Source organism: Eumetopias jubatus, unplaced genomic scaffold, assembly GCF_037043125.1.
Source record: "Eumetopias jubatus isolate StellerSeaLion01/CBP00866 unplaced genomic scaffold, mEumJub1_p1.0 scaffold_2, whole genome shotgun sequence".
NCBI lineage: Eukaryota > Metazoa > Chordata > Mammalia > Carnivora > Otariidae > Eumetopias > Eumetopias jubatus.
In genome coordinates this window covers 113,458,954-113,483,421 of record NW_028274808.1, presented here as the reverse complement: position 1 = coordinate 113,483,421, position 24,468 = coordinate 113,458,954, and the positions used below count along the sequence as shown (strand labels likewise).

At 36.5% G+C, this 24,468-nt stretch overlaps 1 protein-coding gene across 1 annotated transcript in view; it reads right to left on the bottom strand.

Annotated features, from left to right (window-relative positions):
* Positions 1–24,468, bottom strand: part of COL25A1 (collagen type XXV alpha 1 chain) — a 452,975-nt gene that overhangs the window by 74,592 nt on the left and 353,915 nt on the right. Inside the window, exons 11-14 of the mRNA XM_028121315.2 lie at positions 20,735–20,761; positions 18,615–18,659; positions 2,353–2,406; positions 272–298 (exon numbers count right to left, since the gene is read on the bottom strand). Of these exons, the coding sequence (XP_027977116.2) occupies positions 272–298; positions 2,353–2,406; positions 18,615–18,659; positions 20,735–20,761 (153 nt within the window). The remainder of the gene's footprint in view (positions 1–271; positions 299–2,352; positions 2,407–18,614; positions 18,660–20,734; positions 20,762–24,468) is intronic.

Below are 24,468 nucleotides of genomic sequence, written 5' to 3'. Positions count from 1 at the left end.
CCACTTAGGAGCTGGACATAGAATGTTCAAATTTCTCCCTTTCCCTCCATTTCTTTAAACCTTTTTACCCAAACCTCTGTCCATACATAAGAATTACATTATTCTCTCCTTCTACTAATTAACAGTTTGACACGAACAGTGGTTGTTAGATCTATCTTTATCTATGGATCTATATCTATTGCTATGTAGTCATCCATACTTCTATATAGTTTGGTTTGATATCTCTTTAGGGAAAAAAAAAAAAGATAATTACAGGCAGAATCATTCTTACCTTTTCGCCTTGATCTCCAGGTTCTCCCTGAGCAAAAGAACAAAGATTGAGTGACATATTAAATAATAAAACACCCAATTAAACACCACCTACCAAAATCAGATATTGAACATACTAAGTCAATTATATGCAACACTTTCTATTTTGGCAACATAGAATTGCTATATTGAAAACAAATGGTAAGATGAGTTTCCTGAAGAATTGGGCATGGATAACAATATCAAATGTAATCTTAATTCTTTGCTTTTAAAGGACTAAAGAAAGGTATTTAAAATTATCATCCAGAATCCAGCTTTTGGGGCATTAAGAACAATGTGCTAGCAATTCAATGTCTTCAGCAGCTTCTTAGTTTTCAAGTTTTTATTCCCTTCAAACTCAGAATCAGTAAGGTGGGCTAGCACATCCTTTCATGGTCTTTTACTCAAAGCAGCCCCCAGTGTATAGATTATTTCAGGGCTCTGGAGTCTGTGTAGTTCTCCCATCTGTCTTCTTCAAACATGATCATAAACATGGTCCTGAACTTGGACCCCTTCAGAGTATCATGAATTCTCTCTAACCTGCTGGTAACCAGCATGTTCCAAATCAGGTATATTTTAGGCAGCAGTGGTACCCTCAGGAAAGAGACTAGAATGGGGCAGAGTCAAAGCGAGTTTAGGAGAATGTCTTCATTCAAAATAATGACCTGGACAGTATGAGGACTAAAATGCCAAACTGCTTTGAAGAGAATCCTTATTTTCACTTTACCCAGGAAGGCATAGGTGATAGAGTGGGAGAATTCTAAAGTAAATCATACACATCATGATAATATTCCTCTTATGAAAAGCATCAGTAAGTGCTGCCATGAGATCAGGCTGCTTAAAAAAAATTGGCTTAAGATGATTATTGTGTTTTTTAAAATTAAAAACCCCTCGAAGTCAGTTTGGAGGCAAGACTCTTTTCATTTGCTGGGACTCAGTCTGACCCTTTGGCTTTCTGAATTTCTGGCCACCTTTCAGTGCTCAACATCCATCCTGATGGTTGCTAGGCAACAGAAGAATAGACCTGAGAACATGCATTAAGCATTAACTCTTATCATTTGGCTGTTTAGCGTGGAGCAAGAGAGGGGAAAAGACAGGAGAATGGCTGTAGACCCAGAAGGAATATTTCCTTTCTTCTCCTGCAGGACAAAGGGCAGGTCTATAAATTTTAGGTCTGTCCTAGGCGTCTGTCAATAGCAATGTGATCTGTAAAATCAGCTGACAGGCATCTGTGGGTACAGATACACACCCGCACAGCTGACGGGATTAGACATTAGTTATGTACTTCAAGGGATGTTCACTCATCAAAGGATTTGGGATTTGTCTGCCTGTTTGGTTTAAACTAAACTGTCACCAATCTTTTTATATTTAACAGATTCATTTGTCCTTCAAAAAAACCAAGAAAATTTGCAACCCCCCCAAATCCTCATTACATGTTTTCCCTATGTAGTAATTCAGACTATATCCATTTTTAAATTTTAGACATGCCATATCAGCCGGTAGAGCGTACCACTCTTCATCTAGGGGTTGTGAATTGGGTGTAGAGATTACTTTTAAAAAGTAAACATCTTAAAAAAACAAAGCAAAACATGCCACATCTTTATTCTGCTCTTCATTTGATTAACTGGTTATATGTGTAAGTGTTGGAGGTGACCAAATATTGAAGAAAGGCCACAGTGGCCCTATGAAAATCATCTTTCATAAGTCTTATAAATATTATGCACATTTGAGGCAGTATGGACATGGCCTACATTTTAATACACTCAGTAAGTGGCAAAATGACAAGAGTCATATTTGAAATATGGGCTTTTTCTCATGTTATCGAAGTATCTCAGAATAAAGATTTTGACAATTGTTATCTTATTTGTTTTTCTGCATTTTTAATGCTAATGAGAATCTTAAACAATTTAGTCATTAGTCACAAACTTCTATACTGCAGCATATTATACTACTGACAAATATTGCATCCAAGTAAAACCAGTGGGATATAAAAAACTGTTATAGCTTACAATTTCCTGAAAACTCATATCTCAAATGATTCTGCTTGGTTTCATTTGTACTAACCTTTGGTCCTGGTATTCCATTTTGTCCTACTGTTCCAGGCAACCCAGGCTCACCCTCATGAAAAAAATAGATACTATTAAACAAAATACACAAAATCCATACATTATATAGATCATTAGAGGATAGCTATCCAATAATGCTCTAGAAGTAGAAAAATAAGTGCCTACTAGGGTAAATACAAACTAGCTCATTTGGTCCAAAATCCTATGTGCTGGGGGCCAAGGATAAAACAGGTTAATTTCCTTTGTTCAGTCTTTTCTCCATTAAGAAAGCTGAAGCAACTTACCGACGGAAATGAATATCTAGCATGGTGCTGGGTACCTTGTAGGCAATAAATAAATGTTTGTGGAATGAATTAAAGACATCTGAAAACATAAGCTCTCTTGATGGAGAACTTTGAAGTGGTTCATCAGCTCAGGAAAATAAAGACTAAATCATTATATTTATGAGACTTAATCAAATGAGTGTTTCCAAACCTAAAGCTTAAAGAACACACACATCTTTGAACACCAACAAAATCAGACACATTTGACATAAAAGTCAAAAGTAAAAATGGCTTTGGTTTCTCTTCTCAACTTCGCTGTAAAAAATAATTAGAATGAAACATTCAGAACCGTGGCTCTCATTGTCCTATTGAAGTGGTAGGCATTCCGGAGAAAGATGATGGTTACTGGGTCAGACAAGTTTCCCACCTCAGCAAGAAGAGGTTGTATAGCAGTTTTCCTAGGCTCTGAACCAGCAATTGTTTTCCAAAGAGGAGAAGTCATGAAGTGCCCAACGGCAAGGGTAAGATACGTAAGCTCCTGCTGCTTCCATGTAGCTCTAAGTCACATCAACTAGAATCATTTTCATTTAAAAACATTCCCAAAGCCCCTTAGAGTGTGCACCAATGACGGGACAGCTTTCTTCTTTCCAATGAGGGAGTAAAGTTGCTCCTTAGTTGATTAAAAAAAAAACAGGCTTTATTTTTAGCGCAGTTTTAGGTTCACAGCAAATTTAGTTGATTTTTAAGCATGTTTTCTAAGTCACCCACAGGGCAGAGATTGTGCCATTTCAATATTTGTGCTCTCAGCTTCGAAAACATGCACATTAATAATAGTACCATTTTTAAGTGCCAGGAACTTTACATTCATCAATTCACTTAATTCTCACAAATTTCTATGAGGTAAGTACCACTTTATCTCTAGTTAAGAGATGAAGAAATTAAGCACAGAGAGGTTAAGCAACTTTTCTAGTTTTACACAACTCTAGCCAAGATTTGAACGCTTATGATCTAGCTTAGGAGGTTGTGCTCGTAACAATATGATGCATTCCAGAATGAATGAAAGCATCTAAAAATTGGGAGAGCATACATATGATTATTTCTATCCTCATTATCATTTGGCTTATAGTCCTCATTTATAAATGACCCTTCAAGAATGTATGGAAACCTGAATTAAATATAACTTATATAAAGATGATTTATATTCACCTCCCAGATAAACCAAGAATACGAAACTTACACTATCCTTCTAGAAGAGCAAAAAATATTTTACTACTATATTGGACTATTATAATTGCTAAAGTCTTAACTTCATGGAAGAAATTCTGCTTTGTATATCAAGTTACACTATAATTGTAACTCTTGCACTTTCCTTGGATAAATGGCAAAAGTGCTGACAGAAAGGCAATGGCTATCATAGGAAAATTTTGATTGGCCATTTGTACATCACAAAGAGTAAGAACTCAGAAATAGAATATGCCTGGAAAGAGGACTATCATTTACTCGGCAACAGAAGAAGAGCTATCAAATCTGCCTTCTTCAAAGAATCCACAACAGGATGCACTGATATCATAACTCATGGCTTAATGCAAATAAGAGATGCTGCCAGGAAACAATACAAACTCTGTTTAGACTTTCAAAGAATAACCATGGTAGCCAGAATAATAATAAAAAAATGGTTAAGCCCCTGGAACTGAACAAAGTACACGCTGAGATTTTGAAGCAAGGAAGAGAGACGTTGCTTAGGTATCTGGTTAACATCCTTCTTAATATATGAATACCGAGGGACTAAAACTTGATCCTGTTTTAAAACTTTTATATACTGTTAAAATAATCTTTTAACATAATAGGAAACAAAAAAATGCACCTATGATTCCATCCCTATAATAACTGTTTTCAGTTTGTCCTGTTTCCTTCTAGTCTTTTTTATTTATGCTTACATATTTTCAAGCAATTGTAAGCTTATTACATAGTATGACATTTTGATTTTTTATTATTTGATACTACAAATTTGTTTTCACATAGTATTCATGATTGTCTTGTGAATAGTTTGATTATCATCTATCAAACTCAGGCGTGATCATATGTTTAATCTGTCCCAAACAGTTGAATAGTTGGTTGTTGCCAATCTTTGCTATTAAAGATAAACTAAAACACCCACCTCTGTAAATATTTCTAAATTGCTTTCCAAAAGGATCCAAGTTTTATCTGTTTTGATAGACCCCCACTCTGTGTTACTTTTTCACAACTTCATCAGCATTGGATATCACAATTTTAATTATTTGGGGGCAATTTTAATAAGCACAAATGAGAGTTTACTCTTGCTCAGTTCTACATTTATTACTTGCAAGGTTAAATATTTTTTCGTGTGTTTATAATTTCAATAGGTATCTCACAAAATTTTAAAGCTCTTTAAATAAATAAAGCTATTTCCTGAATGAACCAAGGGAAAATAGAAAGAAGGAAAAGTGAGAAAGTGACTCACAGCATTTTACCTTTCTAATAAGTTATATATTCAAACTTAGATTAGGAGGTTCCTATAACTCTGAGCGCCAAGTCCGAGCTACGGGATTCTGGAAGGCATGAATTCATTCAAGTAACATTTAGTGAGAATTTTCTACCTGTTCTACTCTGGCCTGAGTGTTTCATGGGATAAAGTCGAAATAGGCATGACAGGCACCTGTGCCCAAAGAGCGAACTTTTGAACTAGAAAAAAATGATACATACAAAAATAACTTAAGAGGACATCTAATTGAGGTCACAGAACTTTTTTTTTGAGCAAAGTTTTCTTGCACTTCATGAAATAAAAAGACTTAAATCAAAAGGAAGTATTGAAAAGAATGAACCATATGTCGTGTAGTATATTAATATTTTCTGGTGTAGAGCATAAAGTATTATGAGTCCCATTCAAATAAAGTTACAATGACATCACTACATAATGTTGTAAAAATATACATATGCAAGAAAGTCAGAAAAGTACAGACAAAAAATGACAATTAGGTTTCCTGGGTGTAGAGAGTTGGTCTCCTTTTTGTTAAGAGAATCTGTCCATCTATTTCTGAATGCATTTCACAAGTACTGAAGGATATTCCAAAGATAGTAATAATGAAAAACAGCAGCTAACATCTTAACTACAGGTAGATTGATAAGGTTTTCTCTCTTACAGTTTAAATTCTAAAGCATTCCCTATGTATTACTCACTAATGATGATGTGTGTATTTAAGCTAAAAATAAGTTGGACTGACTTTTAGGAAAGCCGGCTTGCTAGTTTCTTCTTTCTTTCTTCCTTCCCTTCTCTCTCTCTCTCTCCCTCAAACCAAATGCTCTTTGGAACTCTAACGTAAGACATCACTCAAGACTCAATTATTTCAGGTACTGCTAATCAGGGGCAACTTGAAAGAACACTGAAAGATTGGAAGGAATGGAGTTGTCTTATGAGATTGAGTGCAAAGGGAAATAGGTCATTTGGAGGTAATATCACTCGCCTGAGGGCAATTGTTTTCTGTTCTGGCAATGGGAATTTACAATGGGTTGTAGCTTAAAATTTTTAGCATGATATAATTTTACATTCACTTGTCAAAACTGATTTTGCTTCTTTTAAGTACTGCATTTTCAAAGAGAACTCATTTAAACAGAAGAGGAAAATAACTACAAGGAAAATGGACCAGCCGTGGATGGAAAGAGTGATACTGAGAAGAACATGGCATTGGTCTTTTTTTTTTTTCTGCAATTTTCAACTCTTCCTTAGGTTTATTTGTCTTTATTAATTTTTTAATTTGAGTGTAATTGACACACAATGTCACATTAGTTTCAGATGGACAGCATAGTGATTCAACTTCTCTATATGTTATATGCTACGTTCACCAGGAGCATAGCTACTATCTGTTACCATACAACGTTATCATAACATCACTGACTAGATTCTCTGCACTGTGAACATGGCATCAGTCTTTAAGGTTTTCTCCTGCCTCTGGAGGTGGGGGTATTGGTGGTCACTGACACCTATCTGAAACACTGAGTGTGCTTTTTTCATGACAGTGACAGTGCACAGAGGGATCTCAGTGGTTTGAGGGGTGAGCAGGACTGGTTTTTAGTCACCTTCTGCAGGCAGCCATGGTGAGGCCTGGGTGTCCTTTTATAGGGCTTTGGGGCTTCAGGGGCTTTGGCAGCAATTGGGTACGTAACACCTGGTAGAGGAAAATTCTTTGAAAACAGCGAGGCACCCAACAGGGACTTCTAGATACAACTGTTTGGGAAAGAGTTAAGAAAATGGGGTTTCTGCTCTCCATTCCTATTTATTCTCTCTAGTTTTCTTTAATTTAATTTTCTACCCTGGTTTCCTAATGGCAAATGAATATGAACACAAAATTGGGTGAAGGTAGGAGGTACAAAATGACGTACATATTTTGAAATTTATAGAAATATATCATTTCATGACACAATAAAATAAAATAAAAATCCTAGCCCCAACCTGTAAGTGTTATTAATGTTTTGGAAAAATCATTTGTCTTTTTGCACACTTCTCACATCCTTCAGCCTTGGCTCAAATGTCCCCTTACTACAGAGGTTGCCTGGATACCCCACCACCACTTTCTATGCCTACTATCTTATTTAATTTTCTCTATTGCACTAATTATCACATAAGGTATACACTTTTTTTGTTTCAAATCTGTCTCCCCTACTAGGAATGCCAGATTTGAGACACAAAAATACAGGACATTGACTGAAATTTTAATTGCAGATAAACAACACAATTTTTCAGTTACATATATCCCAAATATTGAATGGGACATAGTCATTTTAGAAATTATGGGTTGTTTATCTAAAAGTCAAGCTTAATTGGGCATCCTGTATATTATTTCGTGACCCTAATTTCCCACCTCCACCCTCTTACCACACTAGAATATGAACTTTGTCTATTTTGTTCACTCCTCATTCCACACTGCCTGGGAACTGTACCTTACACATAGTAATTGCTTAGTTACATATATGTTGGAGAAATGAATGAATATAGGATATGCATACACATTAAGCACACATGAAGATGTAAAGCCCTTATAGGCCTGGTGAGGGACAGAGACAGCAAGACTTCTCTTCTGGGAAACTGAAAAACATATAAGCATGGTGGCAAGAGATGACTTGTCTCAGCTATAGCATGGCAGCCATTGGTGGGAAAGGGGAAGGGGACCCAGGAAAAAGATGGGAGAGATGTTAACCCAGCAGTGATACCTACAAGTCAAGTTGGTCAATGTGAAACATTCGGGCTGAGGAAGGGAGGAACAGCTCCGGGTAAGTGAAGGGCAGGGTGCACTGAGGGGAGGAGTCCCGCGAGGGGCAGGATGCCTTGAATGAGCAGAACTTTCATGGCTTCCAAGAGGCTCATGCCCCTGAGCCCCCCCAGGACTCTATCAGGGAAGGGTAGTTGCAGAGAGCACTGAAGGCTGCACAGTTCTGCCTATGGGTACAGAGACTGGATCCTTCTACATATTTCCATATATTCTTCCATCTGCTCCTTCCTGCACCCCATGTGCCTAAGGGGAAGGGTGAGCAGGAGCTGGGGCAGTGCTGGTTATATGAATTATCATGTTGTCTAAAGTTCCCACAAGACCCTTTCAGAGCTTACACATGCCATTATTTACCTCATGAACTCACCCTGACTAACATCTGCTCTTCCCTAAGCAGAAGCACTCACAAAATAGTGAAATCTTTTAGTTGAAAGAAACCAAGCCAGTCATTCTTAACAGATAAAGAAGCACATTCAGGGAGTAAATTTTCCAGAGGCAAATACCTGCAAAGAGCAGATGTAAGATCAGAGCCCAGGTCTTCGGATTCCCCATCTTGTGTTCCATTTGAGCAACTTGTGTCTAAAGAAACCTCATACATTTTTATTATGTTTCTTTTCTGTTTAATTTGAGCATGAAAGAGGAAAGTGGCTTCAGGAATCCTCCAGTCTAATCTCAGGTTTTCTACCTCTGGTCCTGTGACACAGAGCAAATTGCTTAAGCTTCTGTGGGGCTCAGCTTTCCTTCTCTGAAGTGTGTGGGAGTAGATTAAATGCTTGCTTTCTCTATGCTCTTAAGGACTAAGATTTGATTTTATTATTGCTTTAAATAGGAATTAGAAAATTTTATTGAACCCATGATACCTACATAATATTATTATTACTATTTGTTGCTGTTGCTGGACTCAAGATGTCACCTGGTAATTCCTTATTCCTCAGACACCTGATTAAACTCAGGTCAGGGCCCAATTTCACAGGTGAAGGAAGTCTAGAATCCAGGGCTCCCCTGGGCCCCTCTGCTGGGGTTCATCGCAGTTTTGCCCCAGACCATTTCAAATGGGTCAGTCAATTCCCTTCACCAGTTGCCTCCAGAACCCCACTCTCCCCAGGCCTTTTGTAAGTTTAGGATTGAATATCTGGTGTTCCTGGGAAGGTGTCACATCAGAGAGCATGTTGCTGGCTTCCATCTCGCCTTTCCCCCCTCCTCCCCTCTCTCTCCTCTACCACCCTGGTCATTCAGCTTTACTCTCTCTTACCTAAAGAGATTTAGTAGTTTCTAAAAGGCTTCTGCTTGCATGCCCAGTCTCCAATTCTTTTCCTCCTCCTTGCCTACAGGCAGAGGAGGTTTTGTAACTTGGCAAACGAAAACCCAGTAAACCTGGGCATTTGGGTTTGGTTATATGACAGTGAATCTGGCATCCTGTAGAGGGCTCTGTCTTGTTTATCTAATCAGCAAAATCCCTCCCTAAAATTAGAATCTCTCTGTCCACATTGGTAATACGAATACTAATGAGTAGAAAGTCGACAGGTCTATCAGCCAGGAGCCTAATAAAAACATTTTATTTAATATAATTTACTGAAATGGGTCTTAAACTGATTAAAGTAATAACTAAACTGAACCTAGTAACCAAACCTTCATTACGCTTTTTTAAAAAAGTACAAATGTCTAAGATGCAAAATAAGTAAACATAGCAGTTATAACAATAATATTATGGCATGGACTATTTCAGAAATAAGTCTGCTACTTACGACTATTTCAGTTTTTGTTCTGCTAAGAAATGTACAAAATATAATTTGAACAAAGAAATTCAAATCCTTAGATAGCTAAGAATTTAGTGATCACAGAAAATAGCTAAGTTGCATTAATTTGGGTAAAATTTACATTAATGAAAATTATGTGCCTTGAACACATCCCTAAGCTTTGAAGGTCTGGGTAGAAGTACACATGGATGACCCCACATTCCACCCCACAGTGCTAATATCTTCCCGTCTCTTCCCAACCCCAGTCCTCTTCTTCACCAAGAAGGGCCCTGGAGGTTGTATGTGAACATCACAGCCTGCAAACTTTGCAGCCACCCACAGTGGCTTCAAGGTCACCCACAGGTTTAGGGGCGCACACACCAGCTGTGTGGTCACTCGTGGGACTCTGGACCCAAAGAAGAGGCCAATACGAGCACTAGAAGCAGAATCAGGACAGTTGAGGCAGGAATTCCTGGGTTGTGGGTACCTAGGATGTGATCAAGAAGTGATCTTTGAGTAGGACTTTGAGTAGGCATGCCTCTTTGGCCCTGTGGACTCCTTACTCTGTATGGAGGGTCATACCACAGGAGGGACAGAGGAGGCATAATGAGAAGCACTGCTTGCCTGGGTCTAAGAGAAACACTATCCAGTATTTCCTTTGTAAATAACTTATGAAAGGTACCAAAATGAGCAAAAACCAACCAGAGAGCATGATGCCACAGAGGATTGCCTTTTCTGTGTATATAGATAAAAAACTGTTCACTATGTGCATGCTTATGGGTGAAAAAAGAGTAAGAACAAAGATGTATGTTTTAGGAAGAAATAATCAAAATGGATAAAGTGGGTTATGTGAAGTGGAAGAGTTTCTTCTTAGGACTGGGATAAGTCAGAAATAAGACAGTTGTCCAGCTCCCTCGTGTTACCCGAGTCTCTTCTAAATTACACAATTAGTGATTCTTGCAACTTTCCATGTGACTGGGGCTTCTAGAAAAGAAATTGCAGTGGCAGTGGCTAATCAGCCTCCGACATTTTCCAAGCCAGGGAAGAAGGGGGAGGCCAAGACCTCTGTGTCCCCATTTACAAAGGAGCTCCAACGTTTTGTGAGATGTTTGGGGGAAAACACTCTATTCGGTCTCTGCATGTTGATTTGAAAGCAGGAAGCCCCAGGCGTGACTGGCAGCCGCCTAACAACCAAGGGGAGAGCAGGAACTAGAATGAAGGCAGCAAGGAGGACAGGGTGAACGGATAAAAGAACCTGGATTCTTAGTGATGGAGTTTAGTTGCAGAGCAAAGCAAAGCTGAAGCCTGCCTTAGCTTTCAAGTTCTATGACCAACAAATACCTTTATTCTAGAAAGTAATTCTGTTAAGTATTCCGGGACTTGCAACATAATGCGCCCTTGATAATATACCGATGTTTTTAAGTTTTAAAAACCCAGCTAATTTCTTCTTTCCTAAAGCACAGTCCTTAATGATAAATCTATGTAGAGTTTGAATGATAAATTATTTTTTTCTCTTGGGAAGGGAATGTGCCCAATTATTAATAGAAATGTTAAGTGGTTAGGTCCAGCTGGAAAAACTCTAAAGATCAGTGAAGAGTAGTAGAAAGAAAGAATAGTTCTTACTAGCATTTGCTTCTACACCCAGGAGGCTTCTGAGTCATGGAGTTATTAATGCCCCTGGTACAGAGAGAAACATAGTCTGTTCTTATTCAATATTTTAAGAATATTTAACATATTTTAATAAAGTTACATTTATTACTTTATTTTTTCTGATTAAACTTTGAGGTAAATATTTTAATCTTCATTTGGTGAACGAAGACACTAAGGCTTAGAGACGGTAAGTAACTTGCCCAAGGTCATGCAAATACTGAAAAGCAAAGCTGGGATATTCTGAATTTAAGATCCTCATTCTTTTTTTTTTTTTTTAAAGATTTTATTTATTTATTTGAGAGAGAGAATGAGATAGAGAAGAGAGAGCATGAGAGGGGGGAGGGTCCAAGGGAGAAGCAGACACCCTGCTGAGCAGGGAGCCCGATGTGGGACTCGATCCCGGGACTCCAGGATCATGACCTGAGCCGAAGACAGTTGCTTAACCAACTGAGCCACCCAGGCGCCCTAAGATCCTCATTCTTAACGGTGGAAGCAGAGTCATGTGCAGTGAGAAAAGACTGCCTGGCTTTGAAGCTGAACGCCACAGACACCTCGGTAAACACTGGGCAAAATATTTATCCTTTCTGTACTCCCACTTGGTCCTTAATGAAGTGGAGATGCTAGTTGCTACTTCATAGGATTGCTGCGAGGAATAAGTGAGCTAAAAGGCACACAACACCAAGGACAGTACCTGATAGTAAATGCTGACTACATGTTAGGAATTATTATATATTGCGCTCTTCTGTTCTCTGTATTGGGAAGAGAAGACAGAGAAGAGAATCCTGAAAGAAATTCAATTTCTCATAAAGTAACCCCACTGGTGCCGTTTCGCAGTTGGAAAATGGTTGCTATCTGCTCGGCAATGTGGCTTCCTATCAAATGGATGCAATTGGGTAGATGCTAACCTGTTAGGATTGTCACAGTAAGTTATTTCATTGCAGGCTTTATTTTATTTATTTATTTTAGAAAGAGAAAGAGAGACAGCATGAGTGGGAGGGGGAGAGAGAGAGAGGGTCATAAGCTTGGAGAAAAGGTAGACCATGATGAATACAAAAGCCCCATTGTGATTGATAATATGGTGTTTTAGAAACCAAATTCTAAAGCCAAGGCTGTCTGTAATTTAATTTGTAAGTACTGCACCATAGGGGTAGTTTCTCTTCCCTTGCCAAATGCTGCCCACCTGTTAGGTCTCACCCAAAGTCACCTATCCATTTGGAGAAGCATTACTTGGCCTTACTTGGCTCTGTGCACCAGGCCAGGCTGCCCTACACTTCTCAGCCACAGTCCTTAACAGAACTGTAATGTTAACAGGCTTCTAGTATAACTGTTCGTTTAATGTCTCCATCCCCAATTAGGCTGGAAATTCCATGAGGACCAAGAGAGATGCTGCCTGGCACTAAGTAGTAAGGGCTGTATGGATGACTGAAAAAAATCAACAAGTGAATCAGTGGACGCATTCATGGGAAGTTTCTTTAAAAAGCTTTCCCAGATTATGTATACAATTGAATCAGATGTAGTAAATCAGTATTTTTGTGATCCCTTCTATAAAATATAGTGGTTTTTTCAATTAAAATGAAAAATAAGTGGACCTGATGATATCATAATTCAAACACATTTGCTTTGTTGTTTGTTTTGGGACGGCCTGTGAGCAGCTTGCCTTCTCTCACACCCCTTTCCCCAGAAATCCCTTTCCCTCAACTTTTTATTCTTCCCTCTCCCAATATTTTAGTAGAAAGACAGAATTTAGTAGAATGATAATTATTATCAAATTCTATAGTAACATGCCTTTAATGGAGTCAGGGGGAAAGTGGTTTAAAAAAATCTTTACTGTACTTGATTTATTTCAAGCCAACATTAAACTACCTTTTGTAACTAACTTTTCATTCCTCTCTAAAGGAACTTAAAATTCATTACATAAAGAACAGAAATGTTGTTTGTCCCACTTAACAAGTAAAATTGAGTGAAAAGTCTCTTTAAGAGGAAGCATGTATATAAAAATGCCTGAGAATACATGAATCACACTTAGGGATAAAGTGATTTAACTACATGAAATGTTCTGTAATAGGAAAATGATGATGTTTCTTTTAGAAGAAAGAACGCATCCTATTATTATAGTTACTAGAGAAAAAAAGTCATGTATTCTGAGAATTCTAATGCACATAATTGCTAACTTTAGAAGATAGAAAAACTAATAAAAATAATTTGTCTCAACTTTAACCTGTAAAATGATTGAATTGCTGTAAGATACTTTCCCGGAACTATTCGTTAATCTGGAATCAGAAATCAATCACTTCATTTACTGAGTATCTTTTCTTAAAGTCTAAAATCAGAAAGTCACAACTACATTGGGGAATGGGACCACTGAATAAATTCTCCTATAGGAAAATTTTCAGCTAACCAACCAGAAAACAAACAACTATATTCAAATCCTTCAGGAATTTAATTCAGACTGCTTAATGATAGAGCCAAGGAAGCCAAAGAAAGGAGTGTATTTAGTTGTTACAGTAAGTGAATCAAGAATAAAAAATATTGAGTTCATTGAACAGCCCACTGAATAGACTTGAATAAACAGCTTGACCTTTGGAAGTCTGAGAGCTTCAATTTATCTGCTCTCTAAATACACTTACAATAAAAATGCCATTAGAAGTATGCTGTGAGGATTAATGTCAGTGAAGACTGTGAGATCCATGGATAAGAGATGAAAAGGAACTCTAAATACCATAACTACAAATTAATTAAAATTTAATGTTCCTTAAAAATTACATAGCTATCTGGGATAGATTCGTAGATGATATGCTAACATCATTTTTTATTTATTTTATGTTTTGAAGTTTTAAAAATAATAAATTCTAGAAAATACTTGAAAAATCCATGAAGAAGATCTTCTGATATTTGTCTTTTGCTTTGGAAACAATCCCTATGACTCTGGGGTCTCAAAAATATTCTAGCTTGCTTAGACAAAGTAATTGGTTTTTAATCCTAAAAATCTTTATTATTATTTTCATAGTAACAGACAAGGGTGTTAACTGCACCAATTAGACTTTTAATGCACCCTGTCTCTGTCCCCAGATCTCCTCTTCAGTTGTATTTGCCCGGTGCTGGGCATTGATTGCTATTCAAGTAAATTGTCATTATGATGATTTGCTTTTATGGGTGCCAATTAATGTGAAAATGTGGAAAGAATAGAAAAATATAGGGTTCTAATACCACCTAATAAAAGTTGAGATTTTTAAAAGTTCTGATACACATATATATACAAAAATCGATTATGTTCAGCTAGCCAGCATATAGTACATCATTAGTCTCTGATGTAGTGTTCAATGATTCATTAGTTGTGTATAACACCCAGTGCTCATCACATCACATACCCTCCTTAATACCCATTAACCCCGGTTACCAAAAACTATAGACAGCAATTAATTTTGTCAAAAGGACAAAAGTTAAAAAGATAGTTTAAAAGATGGTTCTACCACAAAATTATTTTTAAAAGCTCCCACTTCTCCAGTATATCTGAGGAGTAGGGTTTAATTGTCAAATATTCAGATATACATCGCTTCATGTATGCATGTGTGTGTGTGTGAGAAAGAGACAGACAGACAGACAGAGAGGGAAAATGAATAATGGAGCACAAACAAAATGGTAATTATACCTTTAGATCAGTCTAAAGGTATAATTACATCTATTCTTTTTTTTAGATTTTTATTTATTTATTTATTAGAGAGAGAGAGAGAAACAGCACGAGAGGGGAGAGGGTCAGAGGGAGAAGCAGGCTCCCCGCTGAGCCGGGAGCCCAAGTTGGGACTCGATCCCAGGACTCTGGGATCATGACCTGAGCCGAAGGCAGTCGCTTAACCAACTGAGCCACCCAGGCGCCCTAGACTGACAGGATCTATTCTTGAGAATTACAAAATTTCGTGTCCAAGAAAATTAGCTAGGGAAGAAGAGGACAACATTTCATATTTTTAGGTAAGACTTAGTATTAAATCTACCCTAACTGCTTTGGCTGCTGGCAACAAATCTAAATTATGGAAACAACAGCTTTCAGAATTGGGAACAGAGAATGCTAGAAGCTGGTTGAATCAAAAATGAGACACAGGTGACTTTATCTCTTGGAGACTTAGAAATAAATTAGTACAGCCCCTGGTCTCATTTCACAAATGAAACTGCCTTGAGCCCAGACAGGAAAAGGGTCTTTCAAAGGCTGCACATGAGGTGGAAGAAAACAGAGCATCCTGACTCCAGGACAGCACTCCTGGGCGTGTGAGTAGGTAAAAAGCCAGAGCACAGAGAAACTTTTTACCTTCCTGTGTAATTTTGCATATGCATATTCTTCCTATCATGATTCAGCTGGCTTCTCATCCCTGCTTGAGGGTAAACCTAGGGCTCATTTGCTGAAACTCCTACAGTGTGATACTATTTCTACAGGTACGTGATAACATGTATTGAGCATCTGTAGTATTATCTTCACTTTAGAGACATCATCTAGTTAATACTGCAAGGTCTGTATTTGTATTTTGCACCTAAGCTTTAGAAACATTATATAACTTGCCCAAATGAGAACTAGGATCTAACCCATTCATTTTGACTACAGAGTCCACACTTTTTCCTCCATACCGGTATACACTGCCTTCCACATTTCACAGAAAATGCTCAGGAGCCCTTTGTAGATTGTGATGCCAGAAAAAGCTAGATTGGGGTTTAATGCCATGTTACTGCTTATGTAAGTCCTTTCTCCTAATACAATCTGAATCCCTGAAAGACCATTACAAAATAAGAAATATTCAGATTAGCAGTCAAGGTGATCTGTATTTGAAGGAAAATAGTGTAAAAAAAAATGTCACTACCAAGTTTATTGGCCAAAGCCAATCACCAATTTTGTCAATCTGAATGGATGGAAAACAAAATACTTTTTAAAAATATTTTTCTTCCTTTTTTGTAAGAGAAAAATCTTTGTATTTTCTAGTTGTTATTTGTTGTATTTCTGACGGCTTAGAAATCATATTCTTCCTTAACCATTATTTGAAAAATATTTTCTAAACCACAAAAGTACTTCTCTGGAAAAGTGAAATTGTAATGTAGAAAAAATGTTTTCTTAAGACAGCTTGAGGACATTTAGGTGCTTTAAAAAATTATGTCATTGTAAGCTCTTTTCTTAGAAAAACAAATTGTAGAGATCCAAAACATATTTCATATGCTTAAGTACAGAATTATTACTCCATTTCCAGCTTTGTTTTTATTGTCTAAATGACCTGCTGTTTTGGTGAAGGACTCATGGTTTTGCACTTTATTTTCCTAAAGATGATATAGCAAATATTACAAATGTTAGATAATCACTAGTGTTAACAGAAATTTCATCCACAAAGTTTTAGGTTAAATTCTATGGAGTAGGAAAAACAACCGTAAACTATATTTTGCTAATACTTTCATAAAAGTGTGAAATTATTTACCTTCCCTAGGTCCTATAGAAAACCCTTTAAAATGCCACAAAGATGTATAACAAGACATAAAACCACAAATATGAACTATTTTCTTGAAATATAATTTAAACTTGGTGACCAGGACAAGAAAATGTCACATTCCTTTCTCTTGCTAAGGAAATTGCATATTTCCTTTGCAAAAATAAAGAATATGCAGTTTTCATAAACATGTATGTGACAGTTTTAAAGTTGTTTTGTTTCAGGTTAAAGGTTTCTATAAATTTTCATGATTGTCCCAAAGTTGAAAAAAGAAAAGAAGCAAAGAAGACAGAGCAAAACATTAACCTTAAGGGTATAAGCTTTGTTCTTCACCAATGTTAAAAACATTTCTCTTATATCAATATCTGTCTTCTCCAAATATTATCTTGACTTACATAACTTTAAAACCATCTTAGAATGAATATACTTCCAAATTTTTATGTATCCCTCCATGAACTGAAATATTCTAAATAGAAAGTTAATCTTTGCTCTTTACCAGGATTTGTGAAGCAAACAGATATGTATTTTATTAAGTGGCAAATAAAGCAGTGAGCTGGGCAGTTCATTCCGATGGAGTGCGCAGTGGTTGGTTTGTGGATTAGCGGATACCATAAGCCTTAGTTGAGGACATTAATTTCACTGGGAATTGAGTAATCGTGGAAGCAGAGGGCCTTGTTTAAGATACAGATCAATGAAGGAAACGTTTCATTGTAACACCACTGTCATAAAGGCTTTATGTCTACTTACCATTTAATCCTCACGTTGACCCTAGTAGGTAGAAACTGTTTTTGTCTTCCTTTTACATATGAAGAGACTGAGGCCAGAGAATTCAAGGACTTTGCCAAAATTCATGTGGCCTGTAAGTGGCAGACTCATGCTTTTTGCTAGCCACTGTAGCTTTTAAATAGTGATTGTTAGTATCTTATTGAAGAAGAAAAGATGGACAAGATGGGAAAGGTCAATAGGAGGTCTCTTCTGTCTGTAAATATTAGGCTCCTTATGGTTTCAAAATTTAATCCAGAGTGCACAGATTTAAAAAATTTTCTGTTCAACACAAGCTGATGGGTCACAAGATTTTATAGGGCTAGTCCAAATACTCTAAGGGAGACAAGAAAGTCCCTAGCTCAGCTTCCTGGCTCCTGGTAGACTGGCTTTGTTGACTGCCCCTATGGTTTTCCTGGTCTCTGTAGAGGTTCCAGATTGAAAAGCCAGTCAGCACTGTTGGGGAGCACAGAAAAGCAGACCCACTTGTGGGATGATGCTAGATGCTTTGCCCAGCCAGTAAGTATGTTGCAAGAATAGATGTAACCACACATATAGATATGTCTGGTTGTGGGGTTTTCTTATTTTATTTCACTCCTCATTATTAACAGTACAGTAAAAGTGTAATACCAGAGCTTGGCGAGTCTATTTAAACCCTAATTTTTCTTAACAGTAAAAAGAGCTTGCTCCTAAATTCAGAATATTCCAATAGGTTCCCTCTGTAAGAATTTTTGTTAATGAAAGAAATAACACGTTACTTTTGCCATGACAAGAATAAACTGGAGTATATTTTGTTTATCACAATTAATGTTAAACACAAAATTTTTCCTATTCTATGTATATTTATTTTATATGTATATATTTATAAGAAAGATATAGTTGTATCTCCTACAAAACTTATCAAAATAGAATGGAAAATTTTCTAAGAGTTTCTATTTAATACATCATTAAAAATTAAATTAGTTTGATCTTTTGCACCATAATTTCCCTGCATTTCAAAAGTATATGTAGTGCTTTTATAAGTATATAAGCTTTTTATTAACATTACTGACTAGAATAATTTTGTGATTTTAATTCCTTTAAATGATCAAAACTATTCTATAGAACTTACCTTTTGACCATTCACCCCTGGAATTCCAGGTACTCCAACAGAACCCTAAGAAGACACATGATTAATTTAAGCATAGAATCACAAAATATTTCAATTCTAAGTTTGTATTGTATTAATTATGTCAGCCATAACCTTACCTTGCTAAAACATGGGTGAAGGGCTAAGTTTTTCAGATCTTATCCATGGTATTCAGATATATAATAATGTAAGCAGATTCATCAAGCATTCTCAGAAACTACGGAGTTAAATTTAACCATGTTTCTAAATATCCACTTATCCCTAATATGATTTTAAAGAAATTCACATCATAAATTGGGATCTACAGCTATCGGAAGGCCACATGGCTCTAAATTTTGGTGCTTTTAAGAAATAAACAGGCTTAGTTCCATCTGGAAAAGCCTAGCAGTAGCAGTAACTCTTGCATTTCAGGAGTTTAAATACCATAAAACAAAAGGTAATTAAAATAACAACCACTTGTTCCACAATTAGTCAAATAAGGCACTCAAATTTGTTGTGTTTGAAGCATTTTCCTCTGGACTTTCAGGGAATACATTTAAGCCAAATGAATATGAATATGTCTTCCTAGACTAGAAAAGGTGTTACAAATGTTAAACACTGACTAGGAATAACACAACAGCACCTCAAATATTAAGTTAAGAGAGAGAGAGAGAGAGAGAGAGAGAGAGAGAGTGTGTGTGTGTGTGTGTGTGTGTGTGTGTGTGTGTAGACATGTGTGCATATCTGCACTGGGGTGATTACGAACGTTTGGACGTAGGTGGGGTGAACTGAGAATAAGAAAGCTAATTATCACCTGAGAAAATCTATGACATTTACCTGGATACAGAACATTAACAAATGTTTTCGGATCGTGATGTCACTTCCCCTTTCAGGCTCTGGAGAAACCATTTTTAAATAAAATGTGTTTATTCTTTGTCTAGCCCTAGAAAACAGATTTTTCTAAGTTGATGTATGATATTAAGTTTCTTTAATAATAATGGGAAAAAGTTTTTTTAAAGAGTAAATATAAACCTAAAACTGCTCTAAAAGAGAAAGTTTATTAAAAATATAGTCACTAAAAAATCTATAGTCATTATATGCAAAACAAATTGAGATGGCAAGTTCCTTAGTGCTTTTGGTAATTATATTGAGTGGGTCATTAAAAGACTTCCTGAAGCCTCAGGCAGTAATTTGAGCCTGGTTGCATGTGGATTAGGGTAGCTTTACAATTTCACACCATGCTTAATAGAGACATTATTGCTAAGGACAAAGTGTTCTTATACACAAGTTGTCTCACAACTCATTGGCTTTGGACTTGGTTTGTAGGATTATGTTTCAACAGATGCCACATGCCCAGTGCTTGGGGGATAAAAAGTCTCTATCTTTGATGGATTCCAAAGATAAAGAATAATCACTTTTCCACCTGTTGTAATACAATTGTTTTCTTTAGTTTTCTGCAGGTTAAATATTGCTTTTTCCCCATTGTGCGGTGGGAATTGTAACAGGGAATGGGGTCTTAGCAATATTTTGTTGGCAAAGGGCCACCTACCTACTATTGATATATTTACTACTGTTATTGATGTAATTTTAGAAGCGCTAGACCCTCTCCATCAGAATGTAATGGTGAATTCTGATGACTGGGAAATGACAATCAGGAAGTCACTTTCTAGATTACCTCAGCAAAGGAAAACACTAATGGACCAATGGAATAGTCACCAAACAACAAGTACATCTTTTGTTCTGGTCCGTTCTACGATCATTTGGTCATAATACTTGAGCAGGACCATGCACTCAGTCTGCAATGTCATATGACCTTTCAAATTCTAAGTTTTGTCACAATGTTTTGCCAGTATTTTTTTTTTTGCCAGTATTTTAATTAAAAATTCAATAACCTAAAGTTCGACAGACAGCTTAAAAAGAGTTTACTCTGGATTTATTGGATTTTCTATAATGGAGTTGATTAGAAATCTAATGGCTCACATTAAATGACTGTATTTTTAGAAAGGAGAATGCACAAGCCAGATGCTTCAGTATGGCTTACAGTAGCTAATTCTATTCACCTCTCATGCTAGCCATTAGGCAATGCAAGTATAATTACTTCCCCAGTACCGTTTATACTCTACCTTTTGTCCTGGAGGCCCCAGAGGACCCTAAAAATAGAAAAATTATACAATTAACATAATAATGTAACCATTTAAACTTAAATGGCCAATTAAAACTGTCCTAGTCTGCAAGGTTCTCTATGCTGTGCAGAAATATGCTGATGTTTTGTACGTCAAGGAAAACGGAAATTACTGGTTGGAAGTACACAATAGGTCTTTTCTTCTCTCGTTTTCTTTTGAAGAACATTAAGCATATGCAGTAAGATTCTGATTTTTCCTTTAAAAAAAGAATCTTTGCTGTTCCAGTGCATCTGTTTCTTCAAATACCTGTACATCTATCAACTCAATCTCATTTAGAAGGCTGGAGATGTTACTGCTAGAAGCAGTGAAAATGCAGGGCAGTTCCTCAGCAAGCGCACATTATGTGACTTCTGCATCTGCAAAACTTCAGGAAGCAGATTTGCAAAGGGAATCATTGAATAGCATTACAAAGAAACATGTTTTGTCCTATTCTACCTCTTAAGAAATGTGGCACAAAAACTTGTTTACAAACTAGGGGATGCCAAGGTCAACTGTGGCACCTAGGGTGTAACAGAAAAGGAAACAAAAGATGCTGTCAGCTGTCGATAACCTATGATACTGGGCGCGTGGGGGAATAGAATATTTAGGAAGATGGATGGGAATATTTACATATAAAATGGAAATACGGCAGTTCTGAGATTTAGCTGTTTTTCAACCACAAACTCAGCATTGGGATTCTGTTGGCTTTATGTATAATTAGGCGAAGCTTTGGGATGGTGGAAAAGAGCACGAAGACATCCAGTTATAATTCTGACTATTTATGTCTATTTTTACATAAAATATTGAGCATTTTTCTTCTAATTCTTTTACAAATACTTTTAATTTTAGTATATTTTAACAAAGTTATACTTTATAAATGATAGTAAATGATAGTTTACTCTATCACTTCATGTTAACTACCTCTATATTCCATTACACCTAATGAACGGATAGCCTATTTTTAATGTGTGACATTTCAGTTAATCAGCATCTTAATTCATACTCTGTACCATTAAAGAAAGCACTAGAGTGCACATTAGAGGGAGAATTAGTCATGCATAATTTTTTTATTAAAACTACACCATGTTTAGGAACATTCAGAGAATCTGTTCCTCATAAATTATTTTGTAATCCTCACAGGAAGACTAAGAATTTCCTCATAAAATCAGCTTTAGGTTATTGAAAGCGCACTGTGCAATATCACCTTTCTATGTTCCTTGTTTATTTACTCAACCAACTAACTTCTTAATGTGCTGGTTATCTGGTATATCTGTGCGGTCAGACAGCCTCCCTCCCCATTTCACCCCTTCTATTTAAAATTCTCCCTGTTTTAGATTTTGCAGAGAAAATAGAGGACATCAGGTGTAAATTCCCTCAACATTATGTCTCTCATCAATTCAAACCCACGGGGACCTCCTTCCTATGTCAGAGGGAGAAGAGGCACCCCACCTCTGCAGGCAGATGCATCCAGTAGACTCTGGAATCCAACCTTGTCTCTGTCCTCGGGGATCTTTCTCCATCAATTATCCCTGCATCTGTATCAGAGCCTCCCGCTTTCCACTAGTTCCTTCCCCTTAGCACATAAACAGGTTTAATCATCTCTCACTTGGGTAAATTGTTTGGGAAGTGAATGCTAATGTTAAGTAAAGGCAGAATTTGGAAGTTGTAGCGATGGGGAGCTGAGAGTCGAAGGGGTTTTATCATGGTCTATGATTCCATTTGTCCCAGCGTCTCCAGGGCATTTCACTTCTTAAAATGTTGATGTTAGAAAGGAAATCATATAACAAAAAGTACATTAATTCAATGTTTAGACTGAGAATGGATATGTTCAATTCAAAAAGGTTTGTTTCCATTTAAACCTAACTTTGCCACTTGAAAAAAGATTGTGCAGTACAGTTGAGTTTTTCACTACATTGATGGATAACCCAGGAAGGGAATATTTCATAGAAAAATCAGAGCAAATTCGAAATCAAGTTTTTAACTAGAGACTGATTTTTCTGTATTTTCTAATTTGGTCTCTGTTGCATGACCACATTAAAGATTTAGAAAGACTACCCAGAACTGTGAAATCTACAAAATTATATTGTCTATTTTAACACAATATTTCATGAAAATCAAAAGATAGCTATAGAGAAAATAAATACAAAATTTTTCTTCATGGTTAGGAAACTACTTCTATTTTTGCTAAACTCTAAAAATAAAAGCAGTTTTAAAGATGTAATATTAACTTTGAATTGTGAATACATGTCTTGTGGATTATTCATAACTAAGTTGCCAAGGATATAGTCTCAGATACCAAAAATGTGCATATAAGTCCTTTGATCTCACTGGCGGGAAAAATGGTAGCAAGCCAAGGATAGTGTCATCTGTTACTAGCAGGGAAGTGGGAAAAGACCGAAGTTGGATATAAGGCACAGACATACATTCGAGTAAATATAGACACACACGCGCGCACACACACACACACACACGCGCGCGCGCACACACAACCCAAATAGTTATTTTGCTGATCAAGATTTTGCTTATATGTGTTTTGAGTGTCCTTAGATTAATAAAACCATTATATACCTATGACACTGTGGTCATTAAATTTAAGTTTACAAATAAAAGCTTCACTGCTCAAAAATTTATTTTACGGTCTCCTGGGTGGCTCAGTCGGTTAAGCATCCACCTTCAGCTCAGGTCATGACCCCACGGTCCTGGGATCCAGCCCTGCGTTGGGCTTCCTGCTCAGCGGGGAGCCTAGTTCTCCCTCTGCAACTCCCCCTGCTTGTGTTCTCTCTCTTTCTCTCTAGCAAATATATAAATAAAATCTTTAAAAAAAATTGATTTTGAAGTTAAAGTATGTTGCTACTAGTTGGTTAAGATGTTTACATTTGACTAGTTTTGTGGCTTCTAGAACAAATATAAATTAATAAAGTAACGGGCAAATGCCACACAACCATTCACTAACCTATCTAATCCTCTTAAATTTATTTATATTTTCAGCCTGCTCAAAAGTCATTACGAATAATGACTCAGATGAACAATGTCATAAGTTCATTACTCACTAGTCAAATTATTCCTTTTATTATTCCTAAAATTAAAGCCAATTGTTCTAGTGTTTTAAGATTTCTAAAATAATTCCATTATTATTGTCTCCGTGAGTTAAGTTTGGATCAAATATTTTTCCAGACTAGAGAGTCAATTTTTCATTCCATTTTTATTAATCAATAAATTATTCCTTTTTAGATATTTTCTTGGTGAGCACCGTTATGTTTGCATATACTTTATAGAGGCTCAATTTAAATGGGAACAATCTGGTCTCTTCATTTTTCAAAATAATTTCTGTGTATATGTCTCAAGATTAAAAACTGTGCACCATATATAATCTCATCATATTAAACTGTATTTCTTTAAGTTTACCTCCAGAAGTGTAAACTATAATTTAAACCTTAAAATATACTTATTTTGGTACAGGTTCTAGGTGATGTATTCAAAAGATAAAAACCAAATGAGCCATTGAAAAATTCCAAGTGCAGAGTAATAACATCACTCATCTGCAGACAAATTTTAAAACCAAAGTTTTTGTGATCTTTTTGGAAGAGGCCATGGAGGGCTATGCAATGTTAAAACTTATAAACAAGAAAGATATTACACAGCGCCCTTGATTTTCTTTCCTGTTTACCTTCACCCCTGCTAGATTCCATTTTTAA